The 25357-nt window shown below is 41.6% G+C and overlaps 1 protein-coding gene across 2 annotated transcripts in view; it reads left to right on the forward strand.

The window, feature by feature from the left end:
- GRIK2 (glutamate ionotropic receptor kainate type subunit 2) overlaps window positions 1-9608 on the forward strand; it is a 925501-nt gene extending 915893 nt beyond the window's left edge. For both annotated transcript variants that reach the window (XM_075597530.1, XM_075597529.1), the window contains one exon: window positions 6978-9608. In XM_075597530.1, coding sequence (XP_075453645.1) covers window positions 6978-7142 — 165 coding nt within the window. In that variant the 3' untranslated portion in view covers window positions 7143-9608. The remainder of the gene's footprint in view (window positions 1-6977) is intronic.
- Window positions 9609-25357: the final 15749 nt, after the last annotated feature.

The following is a 25357-nucleotide window of genomic DNA, read 5'->3' on the forward strand; positions in this document are numbered from 1 at the left end:
AGCACCCACTTCAACCCTCATAGCGCCAGACCCTGTCACCTACTTGATAGATAAGATTGGGACTATCAGACAAGACATTTCTTCATGTCAGGCCCCACACCCACCTTCTAACTTCCTCTGCACACCTATATTCAGCTGGTTTTCCCATGTTAACGAGGAGGAGCTCTCCACTCTCCTCTCATCACCTAACCCTACAACTTGCTCCATCACATCTTTTTCGCTCACTTTCTCCCACACTAAGTTCTACCCTAACTCCCCTTTTTGACCTTCTTCTCACCCGGCACATTCCTATCTACCTTTAAACATTCACTCATCATACCCATTCTAAAGAAACACTCTCTGGATCCAGCCTCTCTCTCTTAATACCGCACTATTTCTCTTCTCCACTTGACCTCGAAGCTACTTCAGTGGCTTGAATCCAACCGCTTGACTCATTATCTCGTCTCCAACTCCATGCTTGACTCTTTACAATCTGGCTTCCACCCTCTACACTTCACTTAGAAAGCACTAACAAAAGTGACCAATGACCTATTCACTGCTAAGTATAAGCGCAAGTTCTCATTACTCATTCTCCTTGATCTCCTGCTGCTTTCAACATGGTTGTCCACCTGTTCTCCTGCACACTCTCCACTCATTTGGCCTCTGTGACACAGACCTCTCCTGGTTCACATATTACCTATTAAACCGCTTGTTCTGTGTTTTCTTGTGTAGCATTTCTTCACTCCCACATTATGTCAGTATTGCAAAAGGCTCTGTCCTTGTCACACTGCTCTTCAACTCTATACCTGTTCTCTTGGTGAACTACAGTAATACACTCATGACTTACAGTATCATCTCTATGCTGATGACAGCCAAATGCATCTCTACCCCTCTCTCTTCTTCCATGTCAATAACTGTCTTTCTGCAGTCTCCTCCTTGATGTCCCACTGTTCCGTGAAGCTTAACATGTCCAAAACAGAACTACTAATATTTTCCCCTTTCACTGTCACCCCAATACCCAACCTTTCCCTCACTGTTAATAATACCACAATCTCATACACACCCCAAGCCCACTGCACAGCAGCCATTTTTGTTTCTGCCTTCAGCTTCATTTCTCACATTCAATCCCCCACTTAGTCCCTCCACCACCAAAGTTTTGCTAGAATACGCCCCTTTGTCAAGCGTCTGCCTGTCCCGAATACGATCCATCCAAAATGCTGCTTCCAGACTCATCACTCACCATTCCTCATCTGCTGCTCCACTATTCAAATACCTGCACTGGTTTTCCATATCCTGTAGAATAAAATTCAAAATCCTAGTTCTGATTTACACAGCTTTCAATGATGTTAACCTTTCATGTCAGCCTTCATTTCCAAATATGAACATGACTTCTACAAGGCCTCCCTGATTTCCTCCTCTCACTCCCACATACAAGACTTGTCAGGTGTCGTAATTTCTTTCCTTTTTTTTTTTTAATTGCAAATGATTGCACTTAGTGATACTCTTTTTCATTGTTAATTTGCTGGTGTTTTTTGCACCGATTTTTACACATTCTGCAATTGGGATACTTTAGTGAATAAACCTCATCAGTGAGACCTAGTTCTAGATTTATTGGAACAAACATATATACTGGTAAATATGTGTTTACTGCTTAAAGGTCAAAAATGTCCCCCTGAAATGTCTATGTTTACTACAGGAAAATGTATACATTTTCACCAAGCTCTGTCAAAGTAAAAAATGAGCTTATATTAATTCTCACAAACTTTCAGTATATGTGCTTGTGCTCTAACATATCATATGATCAAATAAAATGAAAGATGTAAGCCATGAACTTTGATATAACTTCTCACTGACTTTGGAACTTCTCTATTAATGATGTTCTATTCAGAAAAAAAGGCATTCACAGAGGGAATGAGAAACTGTAGTTGCCATTTTAATGATATAGTACAATGTATCCTTGCAGAAAATACAGATTTATCTTTCTCCAATAAAGAGTATTGTCGTTTTAATGTTGTGGTTTTATTGATTATATTTTCAATAAAAATATTTAAGTTCTCTCAAAACTTTGGACTAAACTTTTTTCATAATTGGTAGTGCATTCATGAAATACATGTAATGTCCTTGACTATCAGAATACACAATACATTGATTCTAATATGCACTCTAAATAGTCCTTCAGTTCTAACACCGTGAACTTAAGTTGTTGACAGTTTATACAGGTTTATATTTAAAGGTAACACTACAGAAACAATGTCTACAAAGACTTTTAATTATCTTGTACTATCATTTATTTGTTGAATTGTTGTATTGCTATAGTTTAAGATATGGGCTTTTATCATATACGTAACATATAATCAACACACTTTTTATATCTATCGATCTATTTCAGTTTTGGTTTAGGATAAACAATTATGTTGGAAAGGATAAAATAACTGTTCAATTATTGATATACTGTAAGGCTGAAGCAGAAGCTTAATGATAATAACACTGCCTCTGATACCTCAGTTTGAATCCAAGTGTCACCTGTTCATGGGGATTATTCTGTAAATTGTGATAAGTGCAGATGACATTGCTATTGCATGAAAAGCTCCATTATAGTAAATAGGACATTTAATATGATAGCACATCATATGCGCTATCACACCTTACAGAATGAGCCCCCATGTCACCATGAGTAAATAACTTTATCTCCCTGATCCTGAGACGAAAATTAGTTTTTAAGCTTTTTGGGGGGCAGCGACTCATTGTGCCTGCAAAAGTCTATGCACCATGCTCCGTACATTGTGCTATATAAGAGAAAAATATTATTATTATTAACATAACAAGGGGCTTTCACCTTACTGTAACTCCACAATATGTTGCTAAATGGGACAGCATCTCTTGAAAAAGGTAATTGTTATGTACTTTAAGTGCTGTATTTTACCAAAGAATTACATTGTGTAATGCCCAGCAATGATTTAAAATCTTAAAATGTGTAATTTCCTAGTGGTTGTTTGAGTCTGGATTAATGTGAGGGGAAGGGAATGTAGGATAAAAAAATTTCAAGTAATAAATGTGGATGAAAGTTTAGACTGAAGTCAGCTTTTTATCTTTATTCTCTCTGTCCACAGGATCTCAATTCCCTATCTATCATCTCCCAGCTAATAAACTAATAAACTAATGCAGTATTCCCAGCTACTGTAACCAGTGATAGACCTACGCAATATTGTATATTTTTAAATTATGTAGGTTAAGTGCAGGGATGGCCAACTCCCTTCCTAAAGGGCCATCAACAGGCCAGGTATTAGGGATATCCCTGCTCAGCACAGGTGGCTCAATCAGTGGCCCATTCATTGTGACTGAGCCATCTGTGCTGAAGCAGAGATATATACTTACTTATAGCCTGACCTATTGGTGGCCCTTGAGGACTGGAGTTGGCCACCCCTGGTTTAGAGAATAGCAGATTATAGTAGGCTGGTTTTATTACAGGGTTTTTTCGCATTCTCATTTACACGTCGATCCCATGTAAATTGCTGCACTATTGCTCAGGAAAAAGCTTTACATAGCAAAGTGATGTTGTTAGAGATCCCTAACCTGCGCCTTGTAAATCTAAATGTCTTCATAACCTGTTCGATTTCTGATGATTTCTTATAATATTTTCCTTTAATATCTTCTCTGCTGTTGTGTAAATTGTACTGAGCTGTTATAGCTATGGGTCAACTGGAAGCTTTTGTTTAAGCTCCTGTTTAAATATGCGCATATTTGTAAAACTGTAGGTGGGGTGAAACTTGGCAGCGTTTTTGGCAGCGTCATGGACAGATTATTTTTCAAGCAAATTTGAGGAAAATTGGCATGATAGAATGTAGGAATTAAATACTGGGATAAGGCCCCCAATTGTTAGAATATGTATGTATGTTTTTATTGAGCTAACTAGGTACATAGAAATGTAGAATTTTTACAAGACAATAACAATACAGAGAATATAATAATATAGATGGGATACGTTCCTTAAGACATACCGTAAATGTAACACTGAGAGAGAGACGTCCCTACTCCGAAGAGCTTACCATTTATTTCACATATTAGTAAACTAACAGAAACAGTAGAAGTAAATGTGAGTGCATTGTAAATGTGAGTATATATAACATAATATTGTTTAGTGTGTAGTGGACATCCAGGACTATTTAAACATTTCATAAAATAGTAGAGTTTTCAGATGAGTTTGGAAATAAGAGAAAGATGCTAGGTAGACATTGAGAGCGAGGAAGTTTAAGAATATAGGGTGAAGCATGTGATAAGGTTTGTAGGCATTAGAGCATTATAGTGACACTGGGGGAAATAGAAGACCGGCATCAAGAGATCGTAGAGAGTGTGTAGAGAGATACTGAAAGATTGAGGGCCTCATGCAAAAAGCAGCAATAAGCCACATACAGTATCACCAGCTTATCGCCAAAAAAGCCTACAGCGATTCAGTAAACCCCGATAAGCCGCAGATAAGAGCAAAAAGCGCAGGCTTTTTTGCCGAGAAAAAGAAACATCAAAAGCATGGCGATACGCCACCTATTGCCAGTTTCTCAAACTTGCTCAATTCTAGTAGCCCCGATATGCTTATCGAGGCTGATCGCCGCTCAAGAATTGAAATTTCCTCTCCAAATCACCTCACCCGAAAAAGTTGGCAAGAAGGTGGTGAGAAGCTCTCGATAAGAGGCGAGATGGGACTTTTTGGGACTGCATTTTTCCTTCATCGGATTGATGCCGGGAGACTCTGAAGCTGATATCCATTGATATCACTACCGGAGACCCCCAGCATGAATTCCAGGCAATAAAAATGCATTTACAGGCAACTTCATTACCTTAGTGGCTAACTGCTAAGGCATTGAAGGGGTTAACCGCCAGTGCCATGCCTATTGTGGGAATTGGGGGCGGGTGAAGGTGGTATTTGGCCCATGGTGGGTGATTAGGCCTTGGGGGGGGTTTGCGGGTGGACTTAACCCCTTAATTACCTTTGCCGGTAATACCGCTAAGATAATGAAGGAGTTAACCCCTCCCACTACCCACCCAGTAGGCCTAAACACCCATCCTTGGGGCTACTACCCCCTTCACCCACCACCACTACCCACAATAAACAAAAATACACACAGCACCTCCTAGGCTACCAATAACAATTACAATATGTAATAAAAACCAATACACAACCCGCCCACCTCATGTGCCCCCACATAAATTATGGTTATATTTTTATATACACAGGATAAATACCACAGGCTAGCAGGGGCCCTAGGGTGGTCCCCGTGGGTCCCCGCTGGCCTGCAGTGCCATTCTTGTTGTAAAAAATAATAAAGTTGGCCTCCATCTCATCAGCACTAAAACTTATTTACTTGCAAATGGTGTTCCGGCTGTGCATTGGATTATATATATATATATATATATATATATATATATATATATATATATATATATATATATATATATATATATATATATATATATACATACATACATACATATATATATATATATATATATATATATATATATATACATATATATGTGTGTATATAGCATATAAAATCACAGCAGTTCATTGGTTATGAATGTCTGAAGAAAAAGCCATGATTTCAAACAATTTAGTTTGAACTTTCAATCTATTATTATCCATAATATATGAAGGTACTGCACTTTGAAAATGCTAGAAAGAACCATATTTATCAGTGCTGATAAGAGCTTACATAGGAAATGCTTATCCTAATTATTTTATGTGCATTTCATGTCTTTACTTAGCGGTCCTCCAACTGCAGCTGGTTTGTTAAAGCAGCAGTTCTCACTGATTACCATTTTTTTTGCAGTCTTTATTTGTAGTTACTTTAAGAGATCACGTTTTTCCCTTTCATATGCTGTTTTAATTTTGATATCAGATGCTCCTTTCAGGAGATACAGATGCAGCGGCCATTATTTTAACAAATCACGCATTGTATACCTCGGAATACCCATGTCATGGCGCGGGATTTCTTCCAACCGTATCGCCTTTAGACGCGAGTGCAGGCAAGTGCATAAAATGGCATTTTAGAGTTCTGGTTTTTAAACACCTGAAATTGACACAGTAGCACAGTAGCATAGTACTATACACATTACAATTCATTCATTTCATTGCATTTAATTGTACACAATCCATGAAATTCAAACAAAGCAACCGCGATAAACATGTGTGCCTGGGGCGATTCGCCACGTTAATGCCGCGTGGAGTACAGCAGAGCACACGAAAACGGGGCTGTGATTTGTTAAAATAATGGCCGCTGCATCTGTATCAGCATTTGACATATTAAGTAAAATGTAGCCCTCCCCATGGTAACCTTATACATTAGAGATGAATAAAATCATGATATTTAACACTAAAAAATATAAAGAAAGAAATGCTCAGGGTGCAAGATACTACTGTAAAATGATGAATTACACTCAAAGAGGCTTCTGGAGTGGATTGCTGCTTTGAACCATGTAAAATATTATGCATTCAGCTGTAGATTTGTATGATATTTGCTTCTACCTGCATTAACCTTTTGTTTTACTGTTATACTTTATTGTTTTATTATTACTTCATGTCAGTACAATTTATCCGTTGAATAATTGTAATAGCAATGTTACTTTTTCATTGCCTACTAATCGCAACAATGTGTAAGGCACAAATGTGTTTGGATGCACTTTCCATTGAACATATGTCTGAAATGCATTTACTTATAATGTGCATCACCAGGCACTAGTTGGCAGATAAATAATTTTAGTGACAAGGTGAAGTTTTCAATGAGCTATCACAGCTTGATAAGTCATTTTAATTACCATATGATGCATATTTAAATGACAGCAGTTTGTTGGAAGCTTCAGGCTTAAACATGGCAAATTTACAGGGCTGCTAAGCCAATGTGCTGTGCCAGAAGAGTACATCTTTAATTGTTTATACACCTTTATAAATATGCCTTTCAATGTTATTTTAAAATACTTGTTATATTTTTTGTTTTTTTCTACAGAGGTCTTTCTGTAGTGCAATGGTAGAAGAACTGAGGATGTCTCTAAAGTGTCAACGACGGTTAAAACATAAACCACAACCTCCTGTAATTGTGAAAACAGAGGAAGTTATCAACATGCACACGTTTAATGACAGAAGATTGCCAGGAAAAGAAACCATGGCATAGAGCTGGGTGTCCAGATTCCCCAAGCACAAACTGTCGACTTTTTGATTTCTTTTTTCCAAACAACTTTGCGAGAATGTTTCCTGTGGAAATATGCAACTTGTGCAAAATAAAATGAGTTACCTCATGCCGCTGTGTCTATGAACTTGAGACTTATCTGATCCTTTGGTCAGACTAGCGTCACAAGAATCATGGATAAACCGAGAACTTCTGCGGAGGTTAAACTGTTTTTCAAGGGGTCCACCATTCTTCTGAATGTAAATGTGTATGTTTTGTGGTTGCTTTTCATATGAGGTCCCAATGAGAAAACGATTAAAAAAAAAAGTTATTTTTGAAGCTTACCTGTTTCAAGGAAATGAAAAAGAAAAATGTCAGAGTAACCAATGAAGAAATAAAAAAAAATCAAATATAAACTGTTCTGATGCAACAGTATGTTCTTTGCAACTATATACTGTAGCAAAGAGGAGAAGACGATACAGTATTTCAAGGCCAACTCAAAATGGCAAAATTATTTCTTTAACTGAACAGGCAATATGGGATTACAGAATCATAGGAATTAAGCCCTGAATATCAAGATTACAGTATATACAAAAATAAGAGTAAACATATTCTCATCTGCTTTGTGGACTATGTGTGTCACTGTCGTAAATAAAACAAAATGTCAGTAAACAAGGCAATAATGGTATTGTTCAATTCAACCAGACTACAACATTTCTGTGTGCAGAATATGAGAATGCTCAGTTGATGCTGGCAAATTGTTGATATGGAGCTCAGAAGAATGCATCTTATTTGTAGACAGATATTTTTTTTCTGAATTGCAGAGAGGGAAAAGTGTATTTGGCACAGATAAAGGTCACCTTTTAACCTACAAGGATTTTAAAACATTTCGCTGGTACCAGTTGAACCCCACTGACTCTCTGCAGTTCCCTCCAACTGTGGAAATTGTAACGGCCACTTAAAAGAACTTTTCATGGAGAGCTTTTAGTGGACTACTGCATTCATCAATACAGTCAAAGTGTTTAATGAACAAAATCCTTGAGCAGTTTTTATTTTAAAAAATGTTCAGGTTTATTTGCGGAAATGCAAGATTTCTATAAAAAATAGTTTTTGTATGGAAATTTTTGTAAAACTTTTTATCAACAAAATCCAAACATATGTTTCTGTCAGGGGTGTGATGCCAAGCATGAACGGTAGTGCGTGAGCACCACCAACGTTTGGTGAGATTATTTTTATCAAGTTCAAGTTCAATAATAAAAAGATAATTATTTTCAAGTTAAATATTGCTAGGTTGCACTACCAGCACTGCTTACCATGCTACACCCCTGATTTTCACTAAGCTAAGAACATACTGTAATGAACAATTGTGTGTAAATGGTAAAATACACAGTCTTCTTGACCACATTGTGATAACAGTTGAAGTGCACACAGTTTCCTGTTTTGAATCCAATGCACAAAATAAACATAAAAATAATAAAAAAAAAATACTTTGTATTTATCTCAATTATTTTTTGAGTAAGATAAAATATTTTATAACTCTTCCTTTGTACATGTTATTTTTTTACTACTCCTATTAGAGATATTTTAGTCTGAGATATATTATGGGAGACAATGAATGCATGTGGTCCTGCTCTCCCAGTAATCCTAAACAGCATTAAACAATTATAATTGATAGTTTAGAACTAGTTTTTTTTTCCCGTTTGGGACAACATTATGCATCTGGTAAAAACTGTTTAAAAACATGAATCATAAATTCAGATTTGCTTTATTCCGGGATTGTTCAAATCAGATTGCAGGAGTCATAGACCTATATTTAATAAGTGGTGCTATTCTATAAAGCAATGTATGGGGTCGGAGGTGTCAATGAATAGCACCACTTAGTTAATATAGCCTATAATCTATTACTCTCCAAATTAACAGAAATAATGTATCTACAGTCTATTATGTTATTCACCCAAATATTTTTACCATAGGTTACAGTAATATTATAATCGTAATGTTTTAGTCACCATGCCACAAGTACAACAAGTAGGGCCTTCAAATAATAAAGATATGGGTCTTTATGGATAAAGAAAAGCAGAGAAAAATATATCTCTCATAACACAATATATAAACCCCTTCCAGTTCAGATATTACTTGTGTATTCCCACACACTTTAGCTACTACATTCCTTGGAAATATCTTGTCTTTAATCACTTGTTAATTGCTCACATCGTCCTTGAAGCTGTGTTGAGACTTTCTGAATTTGCTCATTATGTATGTATATGTATGTACTGAAGTATTGTGTGTTTTTATTGGTTCTGTTGTGGTCGTTTTATCTGCCTAGCGCTATATTTGTCAAACTGTACTTCAAAGTTTAATGTAGCATCACTAAAAAAAATGTGTTCAACGTTTACTGCTTAGACTGAAACCTATATTAGCAAAATACTAGAATGTCCTATAAATGTGACTTATGGCATATGGCTCAGTGAATTCTGATTTAATGTAGCATTTACCCCTACTTCAGTGTTTATTAATCATTTAATCACATAAAAATCCCAATTCAATAGTTGAACACAGGAACAGAACAAGAGAAAAACATAAACATTAATATTACAAAATAATGATGTCATATACTGTAACACTTACAGTTGTGTGTTGTTTTGGCCAGTATACACAATTAAAACATTTTGATTTTTACAAATGTCAATTAAATCACCAGTTTGCAAATTACAATAGCAAAAAAGCATTACCTTTCAATCAAACATGCTGATTTTTTTTTTAGAAATGTTCTAACAAATCACAAGAAGTCTACTAGTATTTATTTACTTAGAATAAATTATTTATATTTGTGTATATTTAGGTTGCTATTTAGGTCGATTGGTGCCAGTGGATTTTAAAGAAGAGTGATATGGTATAAGACTCATTTATGTACATTTGTAGATTAATGGTTTTAATGGGTTTCACATGTCCTGATTGTAGTAACTTAATATTCCATATTACCTAGATTTTAATTATTAATAAAACTGACTAATATCCCATAAAGTATTTAAGGTGCACTATACTGTAACTGTCAAGAGAGCAGAGTAGCACAGGAAGGGAAAGATACTACGAATCTTGTACCTTCTACCTGCTAAGTAGTATGTTCCCTCATTTTTCGCTATAACAGAAACTGTTACATCATTTAGGGCCCGGATTCACAAATGGGTGTTAAATAATGAGAAACAATGTTATGCTACTTTAAATAGGAAAGGCTATTTTTTTTAATAACTCAGTATTTACTGTTAATGTTATATATACATTTCTACAGGAAAGCAGTTAATTAGCAAACATTATCCTGGTTGAGTAAACAGTATTAAATGAGAAATATATTTTCCAGTACAAACTGATATTATAGATATGACATATATTTGTAAATCTTAGATCATGTCTGATATAGGTAAATGATATAACATTGAGGCATAGAAAGTTGTGTACTCTTTGTTGTATGATGAAATCACAATTTTAGTAAATATAAGGTACTACAGTAAGCAATTCATGTTACCTTAATTGATTAATTAATAATCCCCTAAAATCAGGACACTACCTGACTTTTAATGCCTCTGCTAGATGAACTATGACATTAATGGGCAGGTAATGCCCTGTTATTTATGAATTATTATTCTTGTAGGCGACATTTATTTGACTTAATGATACTGTAGCATATAATTGAATGTTAACAGCTGTTAGTGGTTGGAAGTTCTGAGCAATCATTGCCCATTAGAGCCCAGAATTTCCATCACTTAAAAAGCTTTAGTGCTAAAATATTCTTTGATCAAAAATAGAAAATGAAGCACTCCACTGGTGTTCCAAATATTATAAAATGAATTGCACAAGCATCAAAGTTTCGGTCCACTTGCGAACCTTTGTCAAGAGGTCACAAGCAGACCGAAATGTTGATGCTTGTATAATAAATGTTGTAATCTTTGAACAACTGGTGGTGTGTCTCTTTTTCTATTTTAGATCTACCTGTGGCTCTGCAGCCATCTGGACCATTGTTGCTGTGCAAATGTGGCAATTTGTTACCTTGTATAGTGAGTGCACTTCTTTTGGATTATTAAAATATTCTTAGCCCATTGTAGTTTAATATTGTTAGCCAATAGTATTTTTATTTAAGTTCTATTTTTCTCTATATATACATAATTATTATTAGAACAGTAGAATGACATCCATACACATATTATTATTACCAATACACGCCAAAGATTATGCAACCCGGGGACTGATTTGTAGAATCCAATCCGTGGATTCAGCAATCCGTTGGCGGATTTTTAAGAATCCGCTAACGGATTGTTGAATCCGGGGATTGGATTCTACAAAGCCATCCACGGGTTGTATCCAATGGTGGTTTTTGATGAATATGCACTGATTAAAACTGAGCAAATCCATTTGTGGATTTTACAATGTAAAACAGATTTTGGGGGGGAAATGTAAGAACATCCACTAAACTAATTTGGGTAGATTCTCCAATCTCTAATTAGGAGTAGACTGACCCTTTTTGGCTTCTTTGAGACATGTTTAATAAATTGTAATGTATAATAATAAAACAGCAAAGGGAGTTACTCCTTAAACTGCAATAGTGCCGAATGGGACACTATCACACAGAACTCTTTTTTACTTCAATCAGCGTTTCCATGTAGTAATGTCCTTACTCCATAGTGCCCCAATCAGCAGTATCACAGATTAATGAATAACCACCTAATTATTTCTGTTTTTTAATCCATACTGGAAAAAGTAAATTTGAGTATTTTTTTTACTAACCTTGAATTAGGTCCATCACACAAAAAGCAAGGTGTAGTGTCTAAATGAGACTCTTCAAAATCTTATGAGGAAGATGAACAGAAACCAGAGCACGTACAGGATACAAGGAAGAAACAGGTACCCTATTATTAACTGAGAACACTCAGCAGGTTCTGGAGAAGCAACAGTATGTAAACACTCAATAAAGACCCCCAAGTTAATGAGTTACGGAAGGTGGTCACTTAAATCTGATTTCCCTGGATCCATACATATAGTGATGCGCCAGTGTAGTCATATTAAAATAAACAATACATACCCACTGGAAGATGTATAAAACTATAAAATGTCAGCTACATATCAAATTTGTATCTTTTTGGAAATTTGTATCTTATCATATGTCTTGCTTAATCCTATTTTAATGTATGTACACTCCAGCAGAATCATATTCTGCAACACATATTTACTGGCAATTAAGGTCCATTTTTGTATAGTGTGTGTATATATTTTTGTATAGTGTGTGTGTATATATATATATTGTGACAGAAACCAGGGGATGGTAATAAATTCCATATATAGGGCTCCCAGGATACTGAACAGTTTCTGTCCTGTTTAGGCAGAACAGGGCAGCCTCATAATACATGCACTCCATCCCACAGTTTGGCAAGTGCTGGAACTGAGGGATGAGGGATCCAGACCAGAGTTTGTTTGTTGCCTGATTTCTGTCACCTGTCCTGCTTATTAGAAATCAGGTACTTAAGACAGATTTCCTGTTTCCTCTCCCCTCTCCCCCAAGAGCCTGGAGACAGGAAGACTGCTGAAAGCAGAGAGGGGAAAAGCCTCTCCCCAAACAGGTTAAAAACATTCTGTTCTTTTTTGTCTAAAACTGCGAAGTTACTTATTTTGTTGTTGGAAGTGGAAAAGCCACTTCCACCCTGAGTTAGGGAAATACCTAAGTTAAGTTATCGCTCAGGTGAGCAGCTTTTTGTTTTGATGTGTTTCTGTTATATGCACTGTGGCAGTCTCAGTGCCTGGGACTGAATAAACCAGGCATAGCCTGTTTAATGGAACAGCACGTGACGCCTCGTCATTTAACCTACCCTAGAAGACCGTGTTCTAACAGTCCCGGACAGGCGGCGGAGCCCCGGAGTAAGCCGTTTGTCACATATGGTGGAGAATGCGGGCAGAACACTAAAAGGTCTGTGGGTTAAAGAACTTTAAAAAAAAAAAAAAGTTTTTTTTCTCTCCAAACAAAATGGAAGACGTGGTGAGTGCGCTGGTATGCAATGTCGCTGTCCAGAAAGACGCGTATGAAGCCCTGCAACAGGCGAATGAAACCCAGCAACAGCTGTTAATAGCCCAGCAAGAGACTAATGCAAACCAGCAAGAGACTAATGCAAACCAGCAACAGGCGAATGCAAACCAGCAAGAGACAAACCGCTTGCTGAGAGAGGTGCAACAATGGTTCGCTCAGGGCTTACAGCAGGAACTCGAGATCCTGAGGGGGACTATCAGTAACCTTCCACTTGCAGAGGCAGCCCCAGTCCCGAAAATGATCAGGGCAAGCCACTACCTTCAGAAGATGGGGCCCTCAGATGATGTGGAAACCTATCTTCTCACGTTTGAACGCACGGCACAGAGAGAGGGATGGCCAGAAGCTGAGTGGGCCAGTCTAATCGCACCCTTCCTAAGCGGCGAATCCCAGAAGGCTTACTTTGATCTAGAGCCAGCCGAAGCTAACGTTTATGCAAAATTGAAGTTCGAGAGCCTCGCCCGCCTCGGCGTAAACACGGCTGTTCATGCCCAAAGGTTCCACGCCTGGTCCTTCACGATGGATAAAGCCACCCGAAGCCAGATGTATGACCTCATCCACCTCGCTCAGAAGTGGCTACAACCCGAGATCAACTCAGCAAGCCACATCGTGGAATGGTTGGTCATGGACCAATTCTTGAGGAAACTTCCCTCTGCCCTACGCCGTTGGGTCAGTCAGACCCCCCCACAATGCAGATGAGCTTGTGGCCCTCGTAGAAAGGTACAATGCGGCAGAAGAGCACCCGCAACCCATAGTCGTGGAGAAACCCCACTACCCAAGGTTCCAGGACTCTTCCAGAGATGGTAAAAGGGTACCAGGGTTAAGGGGGGCTGAAGAGCGACGACCGCCTTCACACAGCACCAGCAACAGTGGCTCGCACACTAAGGGCAACAGCCAACATGGGGAGCCGAAAAAAGGCTCTAAGTGGGACACAGACTATGTAGCTAAATATGTAAATTGTTATGAGAGGGGCCACACTGCGAAAGTCTGCCCACTAAATGCTGAACCCATGCAATGCAACAGCGTTGAACCTTATTCACTGTGGTCCCAATGTATGGGCCCTAGCCCAGAGGACCCCTTGAATAACCATCTGTGGGCATTTGTAAAGGTTAATGGTAAGAGGGTTCGGGCACTTCTTGACTCTGGGAGCATGGTCACACTAGTGTCCGAATACCTGTTGCCCATTAAGAAGAAACAGGTAAACAGTTCACAAAGAGTGGCAATTTGTTGTATACATGGGGATAATCATGAATATTCAACTATTGATGTTTTTTTTTAAACAGCGTTTGGTTCTTTAGATTTCAAAGTGGGTATTGTACCCAAACTGGCACATGATGTGTTAATAGGGACCGACTTTCCCCATTTTCTAAAAATGTGGTCCTCCTCTCAGAATAGCGCCCAGAGTTCAATAGCGGACCATAACGAAGTACCAGAAGAAACAAATCCTTTCCCTTTTTCAGAAATAGAGGTTGACGAGGGCCCAAATAAGAAGGGGGAAAAGGAGGAGTGCGGTAAAATTCCCTTCCCCATGGCTACCTTGGTAGGGAATACCCCAAATCAAGATGTTGAACAGGCACTTACCACCCCAGAACAGGATAAGACCCTCGCTGACCTAGAGGTCAGTCCTGGGAGTTTTAAGAAGGCCCAGTGGGAAGACCCCACATTAGCGGTAGCAAGGGGGAATATACGGGACCAGAATAGTACTCCTGGCCAACCAGATAGGTCACTTGTCTACCCCTACTTCGAGGTAGATAATGACCAAGTATATCGGGTTGATAAAAAAAATCAATTACAACTAAACAATTGTTGGTACCACGGACATTCCGTAATGTAGTATTACACCTCGCACATAGTCACCCATGGGGGGGACACCTAGGGGTGGAAAAGACAAAAGAAAAGGTTCTCCGAAGCTTCTATTGGCCTGGGGTTCTGGCAGAAATGACAAATTATTGCTCCTCATGCCCAGAATGTCAGATTACCGGCCCGTTCAAAGCGTACCGAAGCCCATTGGTACCCCTTCCCATAATAGAGGTGCCATTTGACCGGATTGCTATGGATCTAGTAGGACCCCTAATAAAGTCCGCTAGGGGACATCAGCATATATTGGTAATATTAGATTATGCCACCCGATATCCGGAGGCAGTTCCCCTACGTAGCACCTCTGCTAAAAACATAGCAAAAGAGTTAATAGTTCTGTTTTCCCGGGTCGGAATTCCTAAAGAGATCTTATCTGAGCAAGGAACACCATTTATGTCCCAAGTAACAAAAGAGTTATGTAAACTCCTAAAAATCTAGCATCTCAGAACCTCAGTCTATCATCCACAAACAGATGGTTTAGTAGAACGGTTGAATAAAACCTTAAAGAGCATGTTACACCGGGCGGTCGATAAGGATGGGAAAAACTGGGATTGTTTGTTACCTTACCTGTTATTTGCCATTAGGGAAGTTCCCCAATCATCCACAGGCTTCTCCCCGTTTGAACTATTGTATGGCCGACACCCAAGGGGCTTACTGGATATAGCCAAAGAGACTTGGGAACACGAGGTTACGCCTTACAGAAGTGTAATAGAGCATGTTGTCCAGATGCAGGACCGCATAGCTGCAGTCCTACCTATAGTGAGGGAACACATGGAAAAATCTCAAGAAACACAGAGGAATACGTATAATAAGGGTGCTAGGGTCAGAATTGTTTTCCAGGCGATAGGGTGCTAGTTCTGGTTCCCACCGTAGAGAGTAAATTCCTTGCTAAGTGGCATGGGCCAAATGAGGTCTTGGAAAGAGTGGGAGAAGTAAATTATAAGGTGAGACAGCCAGGTAGGAGGAAACCTGAGCAAATTTACCATATAAACCTACTTAAGCCCTGGAAAGATAGAGAGGTCTTGTTAACCCTAGTACCCCCAGGTCAGTCAGAGAATCGAGAAACTGACCCAGAGGTTAGCATAGCTGAAACCCTGTCCGTTCATCAGAAACGAGAGGTTCAGAATTTAGTGAGAAGAAACACAGAAGTCTTCTCTACACAGCCAGGTAGAACTAGCGTAATTGAACATTACCTAGTCTCTGAACCGGGGGTCCGAGTTAACCTTAAACCGTACCGAATCCCAGAGGCCAAAAGAGAGGCTATAAGTTTAGAGGTTAAAAAATGCTAAAACTAGGCGTAATTGAGGAATCCCAAAGTGGGTGGAACAGCCCTATAGTTTTAGTCCCAAAGCCAGATGGTACAACACGGTTTTGTAATGACTACCGGAAACTAAACGCGGTGTCAAAATTTGATACTTATCCTATGCCCAGGGTAGATGAACTTGTAGAGAGACTGGGCAAAGCCTGATATCTCACAACCCTAGACCTAACAAAAGGGTACTGGCAGGTTCCACTCACAGAAAGGGCAAAAGAAAAGACAGCCTTCTCAACCCCAGACAGCCTCTTTCAGTATAGGGTGCTGCCTTTTGGCTTACATGGAGCTCCCGCCACATTCCAAAGAATGATGGATAAAATTTTAAAACCACATGCTCGGTATGCTGCCGCCTACCTGGATGATGTGGTAATTCATAGTGAAGATTGGCAATCCCACCTTCCAAAGTTCCAAGCTGTGCTCGACGCAGTTCGGTCTGCTGGACTAACTGCTAACCCCGCTAAATGCACTATTGGTCTGGAGGAGGCCAAGTATCTGGGGTATTCTATTGGCAGAGGTTTACTCAAACCCCAAACACTCAAAGTAGAGGCGATACAAAATTGGCCAAGGCCAGTTACAAAAAAACAAGTAAGGACCTTTTTGGGGTTAATTGGGTACTATAGAAGGTTTATTCTCAATTTTGCAACTAAGGCAACCCCACTAACCGACCTCACAAATGCAAGAGGACCGCTAATGGTAAAGTGGTCCCCCGAAACCGAACAGGCCTTTAGAAGCCTTAAAGAAGCTCTCTGTGCCCAACCAGTGTTGGTCACACCTGACTTCTCCAAAGAGTTCGTAGTCCAAACCGAAGCAGCTAAGGTAGGGCTGGGGGCTGTATTCTCCCAGGAGTCTCAAGGTGAGGAGCACCCCATCCTTTATTTAAGTAGAAAACTAAATCCCAGGAAAAAAATTACTCCATAGTCGAGAAAGAGTGTCTCGCAATATAGTGGGCTGTAGAGACACTCAAATAATATCTGTTGGGGAGAAAATTCCGGTTGGTCACAGATCATGCACCCCTTACCTGGATGTGTCAAAACAGGGAAAAGAATGCTAGAGTGACCAGGTGGTTCCTAAGCCTACAACCCTTTAAATTTTCTGTGGAACTCAGGTCAGGGCACAAACATGGCAATGCCGACGGGTTGTCAAGGATGCATTCCCTAATATCCATGGTCGCTCATCCCTTGGGGTCTGAGCTGGGGGGGAGGATATGTGACAGAAACCAGGGGATGGTAATAAATTCCATATATAGGGCTCCCAGGATACTGAACAGTTTCTGTCCTGTTTAGGCAGAACAGGGCAGCCTCATAATACATGCACTCCATCCCACAGTTTGGCAAGTGCTGGAACTGAGGGATGAGGGATCCAGACCAGAGTTTGTTTGCTGCCTGATTTCTGTCACCTGTCCTGCTTATTAGAAATCAGGTACTTAAGACAGATTTCCTGTTTCCTCTCCCCTCTCCCCCAAGAGCCTGGAGACAGGAAGGCTGCTGAAAGCAGAGAGGGGAAAATACTTTTTTGTCTAAAACTGCGAAGTTACTTATTTTGTTGTAGGAAGTAGAAAAGCCACTTCCACCCTGAGTTAGGGAAATACCTAAGTTAAGTTATCGCTCAGGTGAGCAGCTTTTTGTTTTGATGTGTTTCTGTTGTATGCACTGTGGCAGTCTCAGTGCCTGGGACTGAATAAACCAGGCAAAGCCTGTTTAAAGGAACAGCACGTGACGCCTCGTCATTTAACCTACCCTAAAAGACCGTGTTCTAACAGTCCCGGAGAGGCGGCGGAGCCCCGGAGTAAGCCGTTTGTCACAATATATATATATATATATATATATATATATATATACAGTGTTTCGACAAACCTATTCATTTGCACGCCCCGGGCGAGTGGATTTAACATCGTGGTTAGCTCCTATTGGCCCAAGCAGCACACGTGTGGTACTAGGTGGCGAGTAGATTTTTTTGTTTGGCAAGTAGATTTTTTAGTGATTTGTCGACCACTGTATATATATATATATATATATATATATATAGCTCAACCCCGTTATAGCGCGATCCGCTAGAACGCGGATCGCTTATAACGCGGTTTGAGCGTGGAACCCGAAATTAAAAAAAAAAAAAAATGTAAGTTTTTTTTTGCACACACACTGCACACACTCACTGCACACTGCATAGATTCACAGCACACTGCATACACTCACAGCACACTGCACACATTCACAGCACTCTGCACACACTCACAGCACACTGCATACATTCACAGCACACTGCATACACTCACAGCACACTGCACACATTCACAGCATTCTGCACACACTCACAGCACACTGCACACACTCACAGCACACTGCACACACTCACAGCACACTGCACACTGCACATACTCACTGCACACTGCACATACTCACTGCACACTGCACATACTCACTGCACACTGCACATACTCACTGCACACTGCATACACTCACAGCACACTGCATACACTCACAGCACACTGCTTACACTCACAGCACACTGCATACACTCACAGCACACTGCATACACTCACAGCACACTGCACACACTCACAGCACACTGCACACAGACACACACACTCACAGCACACTACACACACTGACACACAAACAGCACACTACATACACTCATACGAAAATCACCCTTGCCGAGGAGGAAGGATGGATCAGCAGGCACAACTATGCAGGAAAGAGTTGCACACGGCTGGACTGGGCTGAAAAATGCTTAATTTAATATGGATTTAAAAACCAAGAGGAAGGGAACAGACCCCTGCACCTCTGTTCCCCTCTTGTTTTTTAAATCCATGTTTAAATAAAGCATTTTTCAGCCCAGTCCAGCCGTGTGCAACTCTTTACTGCATAGTTGTGCCTGCTGATCCATCCTTCCTCCTCGGCAAGGGTGATTTTCGTTTGCATCTACACACAGCAAGGAGCACGCAGATCCGGATGAGAAAATGGACTTATGTGAGTACATCACGTTTACTATTTGAAAGTGGGAGCTTCCCCAGGTTCACTGGATCATACAGTTGCTGGATTCATATATTAGGGGTCTGGGTGGGTCCCAGGACTTCCCCCTGACATCCCTTTTTATCCTTGCCAGACCGTGTTCCAACTAGGGGTTAATCTACACAGCTCCACACAGCATTTCTATACTACAAGTGATCCGGATGCAGTATTCATTTTCACTTGTGGGTTATATGCTTTGTAGCACTAGTAATTGAGGGACTCTACCTCAATATTCCTCTGCTACATACACTCATAGCACACTCACAGCACACTGCATACATACACAGCACACTGCATACACTCACAGCACACTGCACACACTCACAGCACACTGCACACACTCACAGCACACTGCATAAACTCACAGCACACTGCACACACTCACACCACACTGCACACACACAGCACACTGCACACACACACACACTGACACACACACAGTCTCACACAGTCAAATACACACACACACACACACACACACACACACACACACACACACACACACACACACACACACAGAGACACACTGTCTCTATAAGGGAGCTTGCTCTCGCAAGACGGAAGCAGAAGCAGAGACAGGGAGAAGAGATGCCAGATGCCGGGTAAGTGCTTTGTGCTGTTGCTGCTGCCCCACTGGGTCTGGGAATGCTGGGAGAGTTCTCAGCTTTCCCCCTCCGGCGGACACAGTACCACCACAAAAAAAATTTGGCGGCCATTTTTTTTCCGCGACCCCGTTTATAACGCGGTGGTTGCGGGTGGCCCTATAACGGGGTTAAGCTGTATATATATATTGTGACAGAAACCAGGGGTTGGTAATAAACTCCATATACAGGGCTCCCAGGATACTGAACAGTTTCTGTCCTGTCTAAGCTGAACAGGGCAGCCTCGTGGTACAGGCACTCCATTCCACAGTTTGTCTGCTGCCTGTTTTCTGTCACCTGTCATGCTGATTAGAGTTCAGGTATATAAGACCTGTTTCCTGTTTCCTCTGGGCCCCGCCCAAGAGCCTGGAAGGCTGCTGAACTGCAGAGGGGTGAGAAAGCCTCTTTCCCAAATCGCTTCATTCATTCTGTTAGTTTGTCTAAAGACTGCAAAGGTACTTATTTTGTTGGTGGAAGTGGACAAGCCACTTCCAACTCTGAGTCAGGGACATCTAAGTTTAAGTTATCGCTCAGACGAGCAGCTTTTTGTTTGGCTTTGTTTTCTGTTTAAACTGTGGCAGTCTCAGTGCCTGGGACTGAATAAACCAGGCATAGCCTGTTTAAAGGAACAGTACGTGACGTCTCATCATTTAACCTACCCTAAAAGACCGTGTTCTAACAGTCCCGGACAGACGGCGGAGACCCGGAGTAAGCCGTTTGTCACATATGGTGGAGAATGCGGGCAGAACACTGAAAGGTCTGGGGGTTAAAGAACTTTAAAAAAAAAAAAAAAAAAAGTTTTTTTTTCCTCTCTCTCCAAACAAGATGGAAGACGTGGTGAGTGCGCTGGTACGCAATGTCGCTGTCCAGAAAGACGCGAATGAAGCCCAGCAACAGGCGAGTGAAACCCAGCGACAGCTGTTAATAGCCCAGCAAGAGACTAATGCAAACCAGCAAGAGACAAACCGCCTGCTGAGAGAGGAGCAAAAGCGGTTCGCTCAGGGCTTACAGCAGGAACTCGAGATCCTGAGGGGGACTATCAGTAACCTTCCACTGGCAGAGGCAGCCCCAGTTCCGAAAATGACCAGGGCAAGCCACTACCTTCAGAAGATGGGACCCTCGGATGATGTGGAAGCCTATCTTCTCACGTTTGAACGCACGGCACAGAGAGAGGGATGGCCAGAAGCTGAGTGGGCTGGTCTAATCGCACCCTTCCTAAGCGGCGAACCCCAGAAGGCTTACTTTGATCTAGAGCCAGCCGAAGCTAACGTCTATGCAAAATTGAAGTCGAGATCCTCGCCCGCCTCGGCGTAACCACGGCTGTTCGTGCCCAAAGGTTTCACGCATGGTCCTTCACGATGGATAAAGCCACCCGAAGCCAGATGTATGACCTCATCCACCTCGCCCGGAAGTGGCTACAACCCGAGATCAACTCAGCAAGCCACATCGTGGAACGGTTGGTCATGGACCAGTTCTTGAGGAAACTTCCCTCTGCCTTACGCCGTTGGGTCAGTCGGAGTGACCCCCACAATGCGGATGAGCTTGTGGCCCTTGTAGAAAGGTACAGAGCAGCAGAAGAGCACCCGCAACCCACAGTCGTGGAGCAACCCCACTATCCGAGGTTCCAGGACTCTTCCAGAGACGGTAAAAGGGTACCGGGGTTAAGGGGCGCTGAAGAGCGGCGACCACCTTCACGCCGCTCCAGCAACAGTGGTTCGCACACTAAGGGCAATAGCCAACATGGGGAGCCGGGAAAAGGCTCTAAGTGGGACACAGACTATGTACCTAAATGTGTAAATTGTCATGAGAGGGGCCACACAGCAAAAATCTGCCCACTAAATGATGAGCCCATGCAATGCAACAGCGTGGAACCTTATTCGCTGTTGTCCCAATGTATGGGCCCTAGCCCAGAGGACCCCTTGAATAACCATCTGTGGGCATTTGTAAAGGTTAATGGTAAGAGGGTTCGGGCACTTCTTGACTCTGGGAGTATGGTCACACTAGTGTCCGAATACCTATTGCCCATTAAGAAGAAACAGGTAAACAGTTCACAAAGAGTGGCAATTTGTTGTATACATGGGGATAATCATGAATATTCCACTGTTGATGTTTTTTTTGAAACAGAATTTGGTTCTTTAGATTTCAAGGTGGGTGTTGTACCCAAACTGGCACATGATGTGTTAATAGGGACCGACTTTCCCCATTTTCTAAAAATGTGGTCCCCAGCTCAGAATAGCGCCCAGAGTTCAATAGCAGACCATAACGAAGTGTTAGAAGAAACAAATCCTTTCCCTTTTTCAGAAATGGAGGTTGACGAGGGCCCAAATAAGAAGGGGGAAAAGGAGGAGTGCTGTGAAATTCCCTTCCCCATCACTACTTTGGTAGGGAATACCCCAAATCAAGATGTTGATCAGGCACTTACCACCCCAGTACAGGATAAGACCCTCGCTGACCTAGAGGTCAGTCCTGGGAGTTTTAAGAAGGCCCAGTGGGAGGACCCCACATTAGCGGTAGCAAGGGGAAATATACGGGACAAGAATAGTACTCATGGCCAACCAGATAGGTCACTTGCTTACCCCTACTTCGAGGTAGAGAACGACCTAGTATATCGGGTTGATAAAAGAAAATCAGTTACAACTAAACAATTGTTGGTACCACGGACATTCCGTAACGTAGTATTACACCTCGCACATAGTCATCCATTGGGGGGACACCTAGGGGTGGAAAAGACAAAAGAAAAGGTTCTCCGAAGCTTTTATTGGCCTGGGGTTCTGGCAGAAATTACAAACTATTGTTCCTCATGCCCAGAATGTCAGATCACCGCCCCGTTCAAAGCATACCGCAGCCCATTGGTACCCCTTCCCATAATAGAGGTACCATTTGACCGGATTGCTATGGATCTAGTAGGACCCCTAATAAAGTCTGCTAGGGGACATCAGCATATATTGGTAATATTAGATTATGCTACCCGATATCCGGAGGCAGTTCCCCTACGTAGCACCTCTGCTAAAAACATAGCAAAAGAGTTAGTACTTCTGTTTTCCCGGGTCGGAATTCCTAAAGAGATCTTATCTGACCAGGGAACACCATTTATGTCCCAAGTAACAAAAGAGCTATGTAAACTCCTAAAAATCAAGCATCTCAGAACCTCAGTCTATCATCCACAAACAGATGGTTTAGTGGAAAGGTTCAATAAAACCTTAAAGAGCATGTTACGCCGGGCGGTCGATAAGGATGGGAAAAACTGGGACTGTTTGTTACCATACCTGTTATTTGCCATTAGGGAAGTTCCCCAGTCATCCACAGGCTTCTCCCCGTTTGAACTATTGTATGGCCGACATCCAAGGGGCTTACTGGATATAGCCAAAGAAACTTGGGAACACGAGGTTACCCCTTACAGAAGTGTAATAGAGCATGTTGCCCAAATGCAGGACCGCATTGCTGCAGTCCTACCCATAGTGAGGGAACACATGGAGAAAGCTCAAGAAGCACAAAGGAATACGTATAATAAGGGTGCTAGGGTCAGAATTTTTTTTCCAGGTGATAGGGTACTAGTTCTGGTTCCCACCGTGGAGAGTAAATTCCTTGCTAAATGGCATGGGCCATATGAGGTCTTGGAAAGAGTGGGAGAAGTAAATTATAGGGTAAGGCAGCCAGGTAGGAGGAAACCAGAGCAAATTTACCATATAAACCTACTCAAGCCCTGGAAAGATAGAGAGGTCTTGTTAACCCTAGTACCCCCAGGTCCGTCAGAGAATCAAGAAACTGACCCAGAGGTTAGCATAGCTGAAACACTGTCCATGCATCAGAAACGAGAGGTCCAGAGTTTAGTGAGAAGGAACAAAGAAATCTTCTCTACACAGCCAGGTAAAACTAACGTAATTAAACATGACATAGTCTCTGAACCGGGGGTCCGAGTTAACCTTAAACCGTACCGAATCCCAGAGGCCAAGAGAGAGGCTATAAGTTTAGAGGTTAAAAAAATGCTAAAACTAGGCGTAATTGAGGAATCCCAAAGTGGGTGGAACAGCCCTATAGTTTTAGTCCCAAAGCCAGACGGTACAACAAGGTTTTGTAATGACTACCGGAAACTAAACGCGGTGTCAAAATTTGATACTTATCCTATGCCCAGGGTGGATGAACTTGTAGAGAGACTGGGCAAAGCCCGATATCTCACAACCCTAGACCTAACAAAAGGGTACTGGCAGGTTCCCCTCACAGAAAGGGCAAAAGAAAAAACTGCCTTCTCAACCCCAGACGGCCTCTTTCAATATAAGGTGCTGCCTTTTGGCTTACATGGAGCTCCCGCCACATTCCAAAGAATGATGGATAAAATTTTAAAACCACATGTTCGGTACGCTGCCGCCTACCTGGATGATGTGGTAATCCATAGTGAAGATTGGCAGTCCCACCTTCCAAAGGTCCAAGCTGTGCTCGACGCAGTTCGGTCTGCTGGACTAACTGCTAACCCCGCTAAATGCACTTTTGGTCTGGAGGAGGCCAAGTATCTGGGGTATTCTATTGGTAGAGGGTTACTCAAACCACAAACACTCAAAGTAGAGGCGATACAAAATTGGCCAAGGCCAGTCACAAAAAAACAAGTAAGGACCTTTTTGGGGTTAATTGGCTACTATAGGAGGTTTATTCCCAATTTTGCAACTAAGGCAACCCCACTAACCGACCTCACAAAAGCAAGAGGACCGCTAATGGTAAAGTGGTCCCCCGAAGCCGAACAGGCCTTTAGAAGCCTGAAAGAAGCTCTCTGTGCCCAACCAGTGTTGGTCACACCTGACTTCTCCAAAGAGTTCGTAGTCCAAACCGACGCATCTGAGGTAGGGCTGGGGGCGGTACTCTCCCAGGAGTCTCAAGGGGAGGAGCACCCCATCCTTTATTTAAGTAGGAAACTAAATCCCCAGGAGAAAAATTACTCCATAGTCGAGAAAGAGTGTCTCGCAATAAAGTGGGCTGTAGAGACACTCAAGTATTATCTGTTGGGGAGAAAGTTCCGATTGGTCACAGATCATGCACCCCTTACCTGGATGTGTCAAAATAGGGAGAAGAACGCTAGGGTGACCAGGTGGTTCCTAAGCCTACAGCCCTTTAAATTTTCTGTGGAACACAGGTCGGGGCACAAACATGGCAATGCCGACGGGTTGTCAAGGATGCACTCCCTAATATCCATGGTCGCTCACCCCTCGAGGTCTGAGCTGGGGGGGAGGATATGTGACAGAAACCAGGGGTTGGTAATAAACTCCATATACAGGGCTCCCAGGATACTGAACAGTTTCTGTCCTGTCTAAGCTGAACAGGGCAGCCTCGTGGTACAGGCA

This window comes from Ascaphus truei, chromosome 4, assembly GCF_040206685.1.
Source record: "Ascaphus truei isolate aAscTru1 chromosome 4, aAscTru1.hap1, whole genome shotgun sequence".
NCBI classification, from domain to species: Eukaryota; Metazoa; Chordata; class Amphibia; order Anura; family Ascaphidae; genus Ascaphus; species Ascaphus truei.